Source organism: Aythya marila (genome assembly GCF_965140915.1).
Source record: "Aythya marila genome assembly, chromosome: 7".
NCBI lineage: Eukaryota > Metazoa > Chordata > Aves > Anseriformes > Anatidae > Aythya > Aythya marila.
Genome location: NC_139048.1, coordinates 15,195,114 through 15,211,962, shown reverse-complemented (window position 1 = coordinate 15,211,962; position 16,849 = coordinate 15,195,114). Strand labels below are relative to the sequence as shown.

General features: G+C 34.6%; 1 protein-coding gene across 5 annotated transcripts in view; it reads right to left on the bottom strand.

Annotated features, from left to right (window-relative positions):
- The window catches only part of ADGRA1 (adhesion G protein-coupled receptor A1), a 278,100-nt gene that overhangs the window by 56,517 nt on the left and 204,734 nt on the right, over nucleotides 1-16,849 (bottom strand). For all 5 annotated transcript variants that reach the window (XM_082765151.1, XM_082765152.1, XM_082765153.1 and 2 more), the window contains 2 exons: nucleotides 2,444-2,651; nucleotides 1,291-1,499 (listed from right to left, as the gene is read on the bottom strand). In XM_082765151.1, coding sequence (XP_082621277.1) covers nucleotides 1,291-1,499; nucleotides 2,444-2,651 — 417 coding nt within the window. The remainder of the gene's footprint in view (nucleotides 1-1,290; nucleotides 1,500-2,443; nucleotides 2,652-16,849) is intronic.

The following is a 16,849-nucleotide window of genomic DNA, read 5'->3' as shown; positions in this document are numbered from 1 at the left end:
AGCATCCTGAAAGAAGAATTATGTTTCACTTTCAGGGTAACAAGTGGCTTGGGGAAAAAAGGGAACTCACAAGAGCTGTAGAAAATGAGGGATATTTAATGTCATGAAATCTTAGGAATAGCTCTTAAATTCTGAACAATTCTGGAATGGGTGAAAAAATGTTCAAGTAACTCTGAGAGTAATCGGTTCTTATGAAGTGGACGATAATATCTGCATTTAACTTGTGGGTGCCACAGCCTTGTGCTATGATTGGCTGCCATCTGGGCTCCATCTGACAGCAGCAGATTGGTATTCTCTGCACACGTCCTCGCAATTCCTGTCGCCTGTTTGCTGTCCCTTACACATATACACAATACAGTATTTACTCAACTATAAACATTTCTGTAATGTACACAAGCAGCATCCACAGCACAGTTATGCACCAGCATTTAGGATCAATTTGGTATTAATAATACATATCTGTTTAATCTTTTCTTACAACTGATTTATAATAAAATATTTCATGGTGCAAATATTTTTTCACCTCTATATGTTAGAAACCTTATCATTTTTGTATTTGCTTTCCTTATTTCCCTTTATTCCCACAAGCCATTATTACATGCATAATTTTTTTTTGCTTTCATTATGGTAACTTTCTGTTAAACAGGATAGTTAAATAACTGCAATGGGAACTGTGAGTGTGACTGAGAACAGACTCAAGCAGGCTGATGTCTTAGCACTGCACAGAAATATTTTTCTTCACGAGCAGCAATTTACCAAGAAGGCTATCAGAATCAGTATACAAACTAAAACTCCTCCAAGATCAACACAGACACCAGTCCCCTTACTTAAAAGAGCAGAAGATGTTATTCCTTTCCATTTATTAAATGATTCAACATTGCGGTATGCCTGCAACTAATTAGTATGATCAACACAGTGCAGGGCAGGAACAAAAGCAGTCCAGCCTCTGAGATGTGCTGATGTAAAAGCACACAGGAGTATACATTTTTAAACCCTGTCTCATAATTTATAACCATAACATACTAATCATTCCTTGATGGAACTTTCATTTGTAAGACTGAATTAAATGTCATTTCTGATTAGGCCTGTCTCTGGATATTAAAATTGACCAGCAGGTTTATTCACTTACTAGCAGTAACTTACTTTCTTTAAGGCTGTCTTATACTAAACATTATAGAAAACAGAAGGTCAGTTACTGACAAGTAAGAATGATACAAGCGCATGTAAAAAGAACATATAAGTACGGTGAAAGAGAGAGCAATAAGTATATTTGCTAAGTCATATACTTACCATTAGCACTGCAAAGTTATTGAAGTGTGTACTCTGAATGGTGGTAATATTGCCTGCAGAACTAATTATGTGGCACCCTTCTCCCCACCAGCCTCCATGTCCATCTAGAAGGTCAAAATCCCAGAAGGCTGCAATGGGGTCTATACCCCGTGCAAAGTGCCTCAACCCTATAGTAAGAGGGCTGGTGAGGTTTCCAAAACTGCACCCATCTGCAAAAGCAACAAACTGAATCAGAGAGATGGAGTGGAAAACCCTTTATTGATGAATGTTGTGTAAAGAGATCAGATACACTAAACTATGGAAAAAAATAAAATAAATGCAATAGACATATACTCTTAATAGTCAAAATCAAGGGTAATGTTCACATTCAGAAAAGTTTGCAATAGTTTAAATAAATCTGAATGAACATTTCTGTCTCATAATGTGTCCAAATGTTCTAATCAACCTTCACAAAGCTGTTTTTTTTTGGTCTAAGATTCTTCAGTTACAGCCAGTGTTACACTATTGCCCATGTAACTGCAAAAATGGCAGTTTCATCATATGATTAATAGCTGAGAAAATTCTGCACTTTGAAAGTCACATTTAAGCATTTCAAAAATGTTAATAAAACGAGAGCACTGCTCAGAATCAAATAAAATTATTAAAATTGCCTGGGTGAATAATTAATCAAAATAATGATTCAGTAGCATATAAGATATGTCACATTTAGACAAAAACATTTAACACCTGTTTTATGTCCATTATATCAGAAAGTATACTGGAGAGTAGTGATACATGCAACAGGGCACTGCTCCCTCCCTGACAGTCTTATTTTTCTCAATGTCTACGGTGTTAGCATTGCAATTTTCATTGTAAAGAAAAGAGTAAAACAAGGTTTTTTCCTATAGCTCTTTGTTTTAAGAAACAAACCTCCGTAACAACACAGTCAAAAAACATAGTAACCACAAATCTGCATTCTAGTCATACAGCAGTTGCATTTCTTTATTTGCAGAAGAGTTAGAATAAAATGATGCAAATAGGAATAAATTCAAACATTGCTGCTAAAGAAACAGACCATTCCCAGCCTCTCAGCATACGGTATACTCTATTCTCTACATAATCAAGTATACCTTAGCTTTCAGATTAAAGGAAATAATGCATAACAACTCCTCACCTATTTTAGCAAAAACAGCTGGTGTGGCAACCGTCCTACGTTTCCCATCATCTGCAAGATTTGATGAGTTTCCTGTGCTGGGAAAGAGTTTTCCATTCCGAAAGACAATAAACTGTAGCTTGCAAGTGGAGTTATCAACAGATTGCCAGGCTGAAGACTGAGAGAAGACAGACTGTGGCAAATGAACTGAAGCTACTGCTACAGCATTCTGTACAACGAGAAAAAAAAAGAAACATTTAAAATGCAAATCACAACAGGGTTGCTTTCATGATGTTTTAAACTCCTGTACAAGAAATGTATGCTGCTTTCCTTTTCCAACAGACTGGAAGCAACCAAAGAAGCACGAGCTGTAACCATGGGAATAGGATTGGTACAGTGCATATTAAAAGGGAAAACGTTTTGATTGAATGTGTGAGTCTATATGGTCAAGCTCCCTGCTGCAGAGGTGAGAATGGTTCTTACCGTGCCTGCTAGAGGGTCCATCAACACTGCAGATCTGATTTAAAGAGACAACCTCTACCAGGTTTTCTCCTTCACTTAAAACAGAATCAGACAACTAACATTGAAACATTTCTCTGAAAGGGTATTTGAAGAGTATTAAAATAATTTTATAAATAAAAATATTATTAAATAAGACAGTAAAGAACTGCAAATGTGCTATATAACACTTTTTATAAATATATTTTTCTTGCTTCATATATGGAAAATCAGTTAACTCCACGTTTTTAGCAATCCAGGATAAAAATATTACAAGCACTAACATAACAGAAAACAAGATAGCACTAAGAGAAAATGAATGAAGACTGTCAGATCACTATAATGGCTTTGCGTTGTGATTGTGTTATACACCCTTTTACAAGCAGATAATTCGCTTACAGCATATTTATAAAGCACACCAAACATTATGTTCAGAGGACTTCACCCATCAAGCATTTTTTTTCCTCTGACCAAATAGAAAGCTAATCATTAAAGGCTGAGATATTTACAAGAAAAAACAAATGATGAGCAATGGGAAAATAAACAGGGAGTCTGTCCTGAGCCTTGAAGTGAAAAGTGTATGTATTTAAAAACAAACAAACTACAAAATGTTCTAATTTGCATTTCCCCCAAGGGCAAAGTATAGCTTCTGTGCACATAATTTACATAGATTATCACACAGTTTACTCATAGTACATGTGCACTACCTCTTTCAGAAGTAAAAACAATAATCTTCACAACCATGTAAACAAACGATGTTAATATATGTCCATATGCTAGGAGAAATACACATGAGAGATAAAAGGCACAACAGAGATCAGCAAACTAAAACATTAGAAGCACATAGTGACCTCACGGTAAATAGGGGGGGAAATCATGAGTAGTCTGTGATGTCACTGAGATGCTTATGTAAACAGATAAAAGGCTTGTATCATTTTTATTTTTTTTTTTTAATCACCAAGCATATTTCGGAAAAGTTTTGTGATTCTAACAACAAAAACTCAAAAAAATGCTTTTTAAAAAAAATATTTAATTTAGATGATGTCACAAATATATTCATAAAATTAATTATGTTAAAAATATTCAGGAAAAATACAGAAAATAGCAACAGCGCATTTTTACATTAGATTTTAAAATAACTGTGAAGACTTTAATTGGAATTAACTGAACTAAACATCAAGTACTTATCCTTAGATTGTTTCCACTGCCTAATTCACTGATTCTAAAGCTGTCATAATTGGCTTTGTCTCATGCTTCTGAAAAAGACATATTTCACTCTATGATATCCCAAAGTATCACTGTAAGCTGAATCTCTGATGATTCCATTTTAGCCATAAATTTGTTATTAATAAGTACATACAGAAATTTTTAGTAGTGTCATTTGTCAAAACCCAAATCTCTCCTGACTTACCTGGAGATCTACAAAAGCGTAAGAGAAATTGTAGTGTGATTAAATTTATATAGGATTTTCATTATTATTCTATGCTGGAAAAAGCAACAACAATGACATATTAAATTACACTAATTACTTATTATGCACAAAAAGAGAAAGCTAGAAGCATCTGAATAAGCTTATGATAATGAAACCAACAGCTAAAGGCATTGGGATAAGCAACAATGTGCCATGACTTGACAAAAGCTGTCCTACAGAAGGCAGAGGAACACAACTGGTTTATAGCACTTTTGCTGAGGCAAAATTGTGTAATTCATTGAGGCTCTCAAATTTCTTCTCTATTTTGACTTACTGATACCGATGAGAAAAGCAGTGATACAGTGTGGTAAACAGAGCTTGACTTTGAGACCGGGGAGGGGAGAGCAGCGGCTGCACACATCCAAAGCACAGAGAGCTGGCTTGTTTGCAGCAACTGGCCAGTTGCACAGTTGCGAATGATCAAGGTGATGGCTACCTCCTCACCTCCTTTACTTCCCAGTCTCTGCCCCTAGAGAGTCCCTTAACTACACAGTGTAAAGGAACCTGATCACAGAGACCCATAGACTAGCTTTAAATCCAAGGGGCAAAGACTAATGCAGTGAAGAAGAGCTGTGCACTGCCAACACATGGATTCAGCACAGACTGTATGCAGTCCTTGGACTGATGGAGCAAATGTCACACGTGCAGCAATGCAATATTTAACTAACCATGTGGCAAAAAAGACACATTTACAGAAAATTATTTCCTCTTCAGGATTCAGAAGAGGGTTTTTCCCTATTTCTCCAAACAGAAGGTACAAAAACCATGAATATCTATAACATTAACTATTTAATAATCTTTGGAAAATAATGCCTACAGGCAATTTCTGGGATATGGTGTAATTTTGAACACTACCCTGTGTATACTACCCTGTGTATACCCCTGTGTATACCTGATATTTCAACCAATTTATTTTGAGTGCAGGCAGAGCAAAGGAACAAATTGTGACAATGTATAGGTAAAGTCAAAACTCAGTGCATACCAAATATTTAATTTATGTAGAAGTTCCTTAAAATTAAACATTAAAATCAAACTGTTTCCTACAGCAACATGTCTGCCAACAAACTCCTGTGCTAGGATATTCATGAAAAATGCACACACTGAGAACGCCCACACATTTGCAATGCTGTTTAAAAATATGAATATTTGTGAACAATTTTTACATGTAAGATATTTGAGAATCTTTATTTTAATAGCATTAGTCATATTCACAGGAAAAGAATATGAGCACTCAAGCAAACCCTATTATTGCAGATGAGAATGGATGGCGCTTGACTGGAGGCTCAGTCTTCAATTCTATGTGTTGTGATGAAAAATCAGTTCACCACTCTTGCCTCAATTTCCCCCTCATGTGGTGAAATAAAAATAATACTATTTCTTTTCCTCCAAAACCTAGAGATGAAACACAATATGTGAACATATTATTACTAATACCAACAGTAACATTACATTTTGAGTGAATGACTGTGCTTTAGATGTTTCAAACTCCATATAAATAATCTCCTGTTTTAAAATTTTATTTGGACACCATATTGCCACATCACACAAGAATTGACATTCAATGGTGCACTAGAGGCAGTGTCTTGAGAAGCCACTCTACCTCTAAGGGAGAAACAGATCTAGAGAAAGAACCACCACCAAATGTACTGCATGGGATCTGCAGCTTTGCAATGACACAGGTCAGCACTGGCAACTTATATTTTCCCTGGAAAAGCTTACAGTATGTGTCAGCAATTTACCAGTTAGGATTTAGACATTCTGTGATCATTTTCAAAACTGAATGTCAATAATCCCCTCATGACTCCATTTCACTTTTAGTCCTATTAACTGGATTGGACTGGCAATCATTAAAAAGCAAATTCTGAGCACTATAGATTTTTCTAAGGAACATTCTTCTGCTGGAAAATGACAGTGTTTTAAAATGAAAGCTAGCCACGGAGATCCATCCATTTCTACAAAAATATGTTAGAAATTATTCAAATTTCAAAACCTCCCATGTAATATCTGTCCAGATATTCCCAAATCTGCTGTGTGATCTGCACCAGGGAACAAGGGCAAAGCAGTAAACCAGTAAAGCAGTAAAATGTGTTTTCCAGGAGGCTGCCAGCTCTGAAAACTTGTAACCTGGGAAAATTTCCTAAAAGCTAAAGAAAAGGTTCTTTTGAACACTACAATTCATAATTGGAAAGTAAATTAGTAAAAATTTCTGAAGTTTCATTTCTTGTTTCCATTTCCATGCTAAGTTTGTTTATTTGTAGATTTTTTCAAACTAGCAGAAGAACAGAAACACAGATCCCGAAAGTTTAAAATTTGAATGGAAAACCTCAGTCCAAAGAGAAAATGGTTCCCAGAATATTGAGAGCTACAGACTTCTGACATTTCTTGCAGCCCATGCATGCGTGACCCTTATTAAAAACATTTTAAAGGAAAAATTAAAGATTTAAAGTGAAGATTTTCCCCAGGCAATTTTATTCTGGTCTGCAGTTCATTCCTTATAATCAATGCTAGCATTTACAAGGAGTTTTTAAGCATTTAGGAAAGACAGCCCATCTCACCTTAGGTACCTTTGCAATACATTGGCCCTGCTAGTTTCATGATCCTTTAAAAAGAGCTGCTCCCATTTGCTATATTGCTTCCTGATTATCTTGTTCAACTTGGCTAAAATTTAGCATGATTTGAGAGAACATACCTGTTATCAGACAGTTCTTAACAAGGGGGATACTTGGTAACACTGTGGAATGGTATAAATCAAATTATTTTCAGTTCTTCCTGCCTTGATACTAGAATGATTTTGAGTTCGAGCATGGTATTTATGTTTGAGATAAAATATATTTCATAGGAAAGCATTTAATTTTGATTGCTCAGAACAGCTGAAAGGTGTATTTTTTTCTAGTTGTCACTATCCTCGACTTTAAAAACTGTACTTTTACAAGAAATCAGAAAAAAATGTGGGGAAGGGGACAAAGAGTAAATGAAATCACCTGAACACCAAGCAGACAACTAGAAAAAGCAACTTCACTGTCTCCAGATTTTAAAGAAACTGATTATGTGTTTTACAGATTCAAATACAAGATGTCATAGATTATTAATGATCCAAGGGTGTTGCTAAAGTGTGCACAACCTATATAAAATTACATTAGCAGTAAAAATGTAGCAACTAAGCTCTACTGGTAATAACCTATATTACTAAATAAGTATTGACTGAGTTAACAGTGTGGTCGTCATCATAAAATCAAGTGAATACATTGTGTATATAAATACAATAGATGCTAGTTAGGCCCTCAAACAAGACAGTAGCTCCTCAGAAGCAAATGAAGAGATCGATTTAGAATTTATGTTAAAGGTTTAGTGGCTAACGTAATAAAATAGTGTGAAAATGCTTTTTCATCTGTCTCTCCTGCTATTTAAATCATACTCCTTTGGAATTATTTCAGCACGTGAGATAAGAGATACAGAGAGGCATTTGTCCCAGCACTGTCAAGCTGTATGTATGTACTTCTCTCTTGCATGGAAAGCATCAAGAAAACAAAACAAAAATTTAGAATGTCTGGGAGAACGTCAAATAAGTGTTCTGTAAAAGGAAGGGAAACAGTGGCACTTTGAAGAAATATGGTTATATAAGACTCAATGGCAAAGCAATTTGACAGGTCCTGACAAAAAAAGATAGGATTGATGTTTGTTTTTTAAATAGGAGGCCACAAAACAAGGAGAGTGTAAGGAGATTCCCAGAAATATTAGTTTGTATACATTGTTCCAGATTTATTAGTTTACTTGTAGTCCATGAGGCTGCTGAATAACAAAAGTCTGGAAAGGCTCAGGAATGACTAGCAAGAAAAAAGAAAAACTGATACAGATTCCCAGACAGAAATGAAAAGATATCTCCAAAAACACGACATTAAATCACCTGGCTATAGGGATGAAATTGCTATTCATGTTAGGATTATTATGTAATAAAGTCGTTATATTGTAATGCTGAAGCCCACATCCATCTTAATAGCTGGAAACCAAAGTATATACACCAAAATACCTTTGTTGTAGCCAGACATAAATGTCGTTTTAATGCATAGTGAAAACGTAACAATAAATATAGGCAATTATACGTAAAGGTACAAAACCATCTTAAAGTGTATTTAAAGGTATATCTAATAAGAATGGCTTTCTAGAATTCATGCTACATAAATGTTAGTTTCAGCAAGCAACATGGACATTTTAGAAAAGCAGGTAATATAAAATAATCTTTGAAAGCCTGATAATCACTAATCCCTCTTCTAATATATGTAAAAAATAAAAGCAGTCTCCAATTTAGGATTTTGTATTTCAAATTTTAAAACTTTGCAAACTCTGAAAATTTGTTAATAAAAGTTACCTGGATTAACAAGATCCAGCATGGAAAAGCAACTCAAAAGAGATATTGAATATAATCAGAAAGACTATGAAAAGAAAAATAAAAAACCCAAACCCATCGATCAACAAAAAAGTAGTTTTAAGTGTCAAGAAATGGATAAATACAGGGATAACTGCCAAAACATTTACATACAGTACTAAGTTCTTCAGACCTATATTTAAAAAATGGACAAGGAAAGAAATAGAGTTGCTATGTAGAGAGAAACAGGTAGAGATAAAACAAACTAGAAAAAAATCATTGAAGGTGTTGATGTTTGCATGGAGACAGTTAGGATCAATAAGAAAAACGTTATAAGAAAAATAATATAAGAATTACCACAAATGTTAAAATAAAATTCAACATGGGCTGAATAATGTCATGCAAATCTTTGATGCAACTGACACATGAAATCAGAGGACAACTATGTTTTTTTTTTTTTTTTTTTTAAAGGATTATACCAAGTCAGTCATAGAGCACTGATGACTTCTCTCTAAAACGATCTACAGTTAATGTGAATAAAGTGTGGCATGTAATTAAAACAGTATAGACCTATGCATGATTGACTTTATTGCACAGTTTGCATCATTTACAGCTGCTGCTGCCACATCCCCATATTTGTCCGCTTCCATGTCAAGAGACAGGCTGCTTTTACAAGTCTGAAAGAGTTGTTTGGTAAATTGCATAAAAATGTGGTGTCCTTAAGGTATGCCTATATGGACGGCTGTGTCATTGCTTGTAACTTCCAGTGTGATGCACTGAAGTTGCTTATGCATTCATGCATAATTCCTCCAAAACATAGGTCAGCTCATTGCATCTAAGACTTCATTATTAATGCATCTGTAAAAATACACTCAGAATACATAATTTTTTTTTTTTTTTTTTTTTTCTCCTGAGGAAGGTAAGATGTGTAGAATTCAAGCAAAAGCTGACTTTGTAATCTGATATTATGAGGGGAAAAGAGAAAGGGTTAAAAAAAAAAAAAAAAAATCAAAGGAAAAACACTAAGGGAGACAGGATAGGTTTACCACAGATAAATAACGCCAGACTCATGTAATAGTCCTTGATAACTTTTCTAGACAAGGACACACAGGTCACCTAATTTCTTTTGCCCTCAATAAAATACTGGATACTATATGGAAAGCTGAATTGAGACACTGAGAATTAGTGTCTAAGTCACTAGAAATAGGGTCAGGTGAATAAGAATCTAGCTAAAATTCATAATAAAATGAATTTGAAAGGAAACAGGCTGGAGTGAATGTACCAGAAGATTTTATGAAAATTAGTTTGAGGACTTACAGTTTTCATCTGATGACCTTTAAACAAAGAAGAGGAACATCACCTAAGACAAGGCTCAAAATCATATGCTTTACATATTTATAATGAGAATTTCTGTTATAAACTGGTGAAACAAACCACTTTGAAAAACAGACAAGGACTTGAATGCACTGTTTTATCACATGGATGAATCTGAGCCACTGCAATTTAACAATAAAAAAAATACAAATACAGTCTGGAACACTTCAAACGAAGCATTTCCATTAGACAGGGAAATACTGTGATTTTCAAGAATAATTTGTTTTACAAGTGCAGAGGAAGAGAGTTCTGCATTGTCAGCCTAGCAGAATGAAAGGAGAAAAGGCTGTGTCTGCTGCCTTTAGAAACACCAGAGGAATAGCATCTAGAGAGGAAGAAGAGTCATGTGAGCATGAACACAAGGACAAGCAGGACGTTGGTCAAGAGCAAAAATTCTGATGTGAAGTATGAAAATACTTCCTAGCCTTTATTACAGAAAGGACATGATGGTCTCCAAGGAGAATGGACATGCACACACAAAAATTCACCTACTTTTGACAGAGCGTTTGAATATTTTATGATAGAATTACACAATACAGTTCTCAGGAAAAAGAAAGATTTTGTAAAACTATTCAGTCATGGCAGTGTCAAGTGACTTACATCTGCAATAAAAGAACATTGAACATGGAAGTGATATCATTGAAAAAAAAAAAAAAGGAAAAATTCTGCACACACAACAGCTGCAGACAGTTGGCAAACTTGAAAATTAAGCCACATTTAATGCAGACAGCTATTTTAGAAATCTTAATATAAACATGTAAAAATAGAACAATTAAATACAGATCTGACTTGGAACATTAAAGAAATGAAGGCCTATACATTTTTCTATTACTTATCTTCCTACAAATTGTCCTTAAAATTGATGAGATCTTTAGCATTTAAGTAACAAGAGCTCAGTGTCCTATACTGTTTGATGGTCCAGCAGCAATATCTGACACAGATGACAGCTAACTACTGACACATGCTCAGATGAACATTCCTAGTATACAATTACCTAAAAATGGTATCACCCTAATCACTGCACTATTATTCTTTAATAAAAATTCCAGATTTACTCTACCTGAGATGTTGAATATATCCCTAATTTCTGCTAGCTGCAGTGGTACCATTATCGGTTAACCTTGTGGCTTTGAATAAAAGTCAAAATCCTTTGTTTACATTGTTGGATCTGCTAGCAATCTCCCATACACCTATAGATAGAAACATCTTTGACTATAATATTGTGGTGACTGCAAAGAAAGCCTTCAAAGCAACCTGAGTGTAAATTAAAACAGATGATTCTACAAGAGGCGCAAAACCACAACAAATCTGCAGAAAGCCCCAGACATATAGCTCCAGTAGATACAATGTAAGAATCAGTATTAAAATCCACATTTTTCAGTTATTTACTACTGATAATTTAGTATATTTTTGTGTATTCCAAAATTCCATGTCAACAATTTTATTTTAAAATTTCCAAGTTTTACTTATTTTCACCTTTTCTAGAAATATACTTTTCTCCATATGTGACAATAAAAAAAAAAAAAAAAAAAAAAAAACAACAGAAAATACAAAACACTGTAAAGCACAAAATTTGTCAACATTATATAAATTGGATTTTATATAACAAATACATCACAATTTTGTTATAATTTCTATTATTACTATTATTATTATTATTATCATCATCATCATCATCATTATCATCATTATCATTGTTATTATTTAAAGGCAATTTTAAGAAACTATTTAGATTTTCAAACAGTGTTATAGGATTGCTTCAGTTCAGGGTTCCTTATTTCAAGTCAAGCCGAATCTGCGTTAGGTTTGCCATAATGCAGAAAGCTATGCTAGGGGATGCATAAAATTGGTCTTCTTGGGAATATGAATTCTTAAGGGTGGTTTATGAGTTTTCAGCTGGAATGTAAAGTTTTTTGGGAGGAGATGAGAGGTGAGGAAGGTGGAGATGCAGATCCTTGAAGTATTGATTTCAGGCATATCCCAGAATTCATGCTGTATCTTCTCATTGTTTTCCTATGAACCTACAGAGGCTTGCTGCAGCTACATTTTTATAAAGGATGGCTTCTGGCAGTGCATTCTACAGGAAGATTTGCCCTCTTAGGAATTTGGCTCACTGGGCCCTTCAGGCATGTATGTGCTCCTAGAAATACTACATTTTCCTCCAAGCTGCCTGAGATGAATGAGTATTTTTCCTTTTTATTTAGGGGCTCAGTTCATCTTCAGGCATAAAATATGTGAGATCTTTCTAGAGAGATTAGATTAGCATATTAGGTTGTTGGTTTGTTTGTTTTGTTTTGTTTTTTAAATTATACTAATGAGTGACTCTGATTGTTACAGGTGCCTTCAGAGGGGATGGGCATATGTAAATTGTTAAAATTTTAAAATATGAAGTAAAAATAAATCTGGTGAGCTAAATGGAACATTCAGCTGCATAATGACAAACTTATCACCTTGGATCTTAGAAAGTACATCATAATCATACAGAATACCTAACTAACCAAATACCTTTTGCAGTTTACTGACTACTGAGTTTAAAAGCCAGTAGATATTACTGTTTTTGAAGAAAAATGAATTCTAGCTTCAGTATACCAGCATGTGTTTTTTTTTTTTTTTTTTTTTTTTTTTTTTTTTTTTTCCCACATGCCCATTTTTAATTTCTCTTTTGAACTAGGTGAATTATGTTAATGTAGGCCTTGTAACAGTTTTACTTTCTGTGTGGTCCATAGCTTAGTGATTAGCATACTAAAGAAACTATTAGAAATGGGAATAGATAACTTAATATTTCCCAGCACCCAAAGTATTCATAAAGATTTTTCTGAAGTTTGAGAAACATGATTAGATTAAAATAAGAAGAGATATTAGGTGGATATTATATGCATCAAAAGACACTGTAGTAAACAAAATTCATATACATTTTAGTACAGTGCAATGCATACAATTATGGATTTTATGATTTTTCCAAAGTCTTAGATAATTTGGATATATCCATTCATTGAATATGAGTACACACAGATGCAGCTAGTAGGTAATAGGGTAGTTCAAAATGACCGGATATTGCAACTACTTAAGTATACTACATGATAGGATTTCTAATTTCACTGATATAGTATTCACACTTAGTTAAGCCAGATAAATATAAGGTTCACTTGGTAAAATAACTTGGAATGTAATAAAAAACATTAATTCTGAATTTTTCAAAACACTATTTTGATTTAATTTTCCTGAGGCAAAGTGAGTTGCTATATTGCATGTAATTTGCAGAAGTCCAAGTATTAAGTGTTCTTCTGGTGCTGACTTTTTATAAAGGTGACTGCAATAAGATGCTGACACTGTAGCTTGATGACTACTGAAACATTGACTCTGATAACAGAGGAAATCTGAAACTGCTGAAAATTTTAGCAGTTTTAGCAATTAGAGACTTCAAGGAATAAGTGAATTTAAAAGTTCCATAACCATGCAACAATTCAGTATTCTGCAGATTTTTGAATGGTTTAGGTATTATCCTCAGGAATGATCTCTATTGGCTATAGCCATTAAACAGCGAAGACCTAGCAAAGCTCCTGCAAACTATAATATAGGTAAGACATGTTTCTAGAGAATAATGTCGGTCCCCTACACTCCCTTGCTTTGCTGTATAGAGACCACTAAGCAGTGAAAAAGAGGTAAAGTTGTCTTTGCTTTAGCCTATGCACACTCACACTTTCCTTCAGTCTATTACAAAATACAATTTTGCTATCCTCACAACTGTCAAGAAAATATGCCTCCTCAAGAGGAGCAAATATAATTTCTTCCCTACCCCTACTCAGCTTTCCACTTTAAAAAATCTATATATTATAGTCTCCAGTTTGCCACAACAGTAATCTGTCTCCTTGATTTCAGCCACTGAGATGATTTACTACCTTCCACAATACAGAAGTGCAAAACGGTGAGTATAGTCACACTGCTAAGAGAAAGGTTCTGAGTCACAAAAGTGACTTCACATTTGGATGAAAGTACCCAAGGCCTCCAGACCATTGAGTTGCATGGTGGTAAAGTGGATGAACATCAATGACATTTTAGACAATTATAGTTGTTAAATATGAAGGGCAGATACTCCACACTTGCTAATGCCAGTACTTGTTAGTAGTCGCTGCTCTCCAAAACTCTCATACAAACCCTGTGTCTTAAGTCTCACATGGATCTTTGGGATTCAGATGCACTGTGTGAACACAAAAGATAAGATATTGAGCTCAGTATGACAATGGCATAGTCATGTCAGAATTTCACCTTTAAAGATCAGTTCTGGCCAAGTGCCCTGCTGAAAACCTAGAGAGAGCAAAACCAAAGAGATTCACTGCATATGTTTGAGCATAAAATGAAATACCGTAGATATTAAAGGAATTTATCCAAGGCAACATTTACACAACCCAGTTATCATCACTAATGATTCCAATGCCACAGGCATGATGTGAGACTTATTTCTGCTTTTCTTTAAAACTGGACAGAAAAGCAATGGAGGAGTAGAGTCCATCCAGCAAGAAAGGTGTCAATTCATAAGAGGAATAGCTTTTTCCAAGCCATTGTATTTTGCGGTTATATAGAGCAAACTGATGCCATCTAAGGAATGATATATTCCCCTACTCCCTTTTTAGAGAAAGAAACAATGTAAGTTGTTCTTGCAAGTAATATATTTGAAGATAGATTTTCACCAACAATGTAAACTAGAGGCAGATGTCATGAGGCAGTTTTGAAAATAAAACTTTGAGATGGATACATAAGCACATTGTGTGTATACTTCATGTGAAAATCTGTTGTGTCATTCCTTTGGTTCTGTCAGAAAGCATTCAGAGCCAACCAGAACACTTTTACCCTCATCTGAATCACATACACACTCACTGTCTTTAATGTAAATGTTGACCAGGACAGATTCCTTAGCCCAAAACTCAGCTGTAGCAAGCACTTATGGACAGTCTTTTCTTTTTTTTTTTTTTTTTTCCTAGTAAGTTTTTCTAAGGGATTTGTTACAGAATTATGAAAACACCAAAAATATTTTCTTGCATTATCTACAGCAAAATCCAATAATAACCATGATGGAAGTGAGGGCTGTCTGGTCCTTCTTTCAGATCACATCTCCGCCAACCATCATTTCATATGGTGGTATGACTTGAAGAAGGCTGGAAGAAACCTAACTCTTATATATTAAAATTTCATGGACGCTGAGAAAGCACCTTGGCATATGTGAATTTTGCTTTATTACTGCAAAAATAGTCACTTGATATAGTCAGTGTTAGATACTTCATTTCTAAAAGCTGACTGAACTAAAATCTTAATCCTGTACTCAAATCAAGATTTGTAGCAATTGATGACAAAGCAGTGATGATGTTCTCCAGATTCAGAGTTGAAAATATTAACATACATTATCATTTTTTTTGTCATCAGTAATCACTACATGAAAACTCATAATTTATATTGGGTGAAGATGCTTTTATATTTCTGAGGCAGTATGCACTGTATTCCTCTTACTCAAGGGTGTGCCTTTGAGTTGAGGTCCCAATGAAGGTTACTTGAGGCTTCTTGTATCCTGCATGGACCCAACTGAGATATGAACTAACCACTGGAGGAGCACCCCTCAATCCCTTTCATTGACAGCTGAGAATCAAGATACCTACCATAATATAATTGATTCCTAATGTAATAGATTCCCTTAAATGCTCAGCTAGGTGCTAATGCTAACCTAGCTAAAGTTAAACAGGATGAATAGAATAGTAATAAACGAAGACTGAGAACTAAGAACTGCACCAGTCTTCTCTCCTCATTTCTTAGATCAAACAAAAGGGAATGAAAATAACCTTCCTAGATCCAAATGAAAAACTGTTTTTAGCATGCAATATATGACTGGAGTGGATGGGAAAGCACAGTGTCTTGCTTGTGGCTTATGAATTAATATAAGTTTCCAAGTATTAGTGCTTCAGGGCCTGTATCCTGAAAAAGCAACAGCAACATGTTCATTAAAAACAGCAGCCTCTATGCCGTGAAGTGTTCATTTTTAAATCCTGTAAATTGGTTATATAAGTCGCAAATTTGCAATTTAATCAGTAGAAAATGAATTGTTTTACATTGTTATATGTAATCATTTTCAATAGTTTGAATATTTTGGTCTTCCTTTCTTGCTATATGAATTTTCTGATCTCTTTCAGTAAAGGTCAGTTCTTCTGGTATCAGTATATTTAATGTGTTCACAGATTTGTACCAAGGACCTGTATTCTTAAGGGCTTCATTTTATCAGTCAGACACATCAATGGTGTGTATAATTCAAACTTTCTCAAGGGCTTCCACTGCCAAATTTGACTGATTCTCCCCTCCCTCTCCCCCCCCCCAAGTGTGTTATCATTCTCACTGAATCACTTCCAGTCTCCTGTTAAACTGATATGCCTTTACTTTACACATCAGCAATATTCATTTTTTTAACATAAAAACTTAATATTTTCACCATTTCACTATCTTTTTCTTCTAACTCCGCAGTTTTACATTCTGCATTAAATAGGATGGGAGTACTTTGTTGAATCCTGCACATGCATTTCTGAACTCTTACTACTTCTAACAGCAGATGCTGATATGAGTACCTGAGCATATAAATTAATTATTTAAGAGCGAGGATCAGAAAGAAACATGCTCAAGAAGAGAAAGTGAGAGAAAAATCAATACAGAAAAAAAATTGAGTCTCTCATGCCAACTGAAGGTC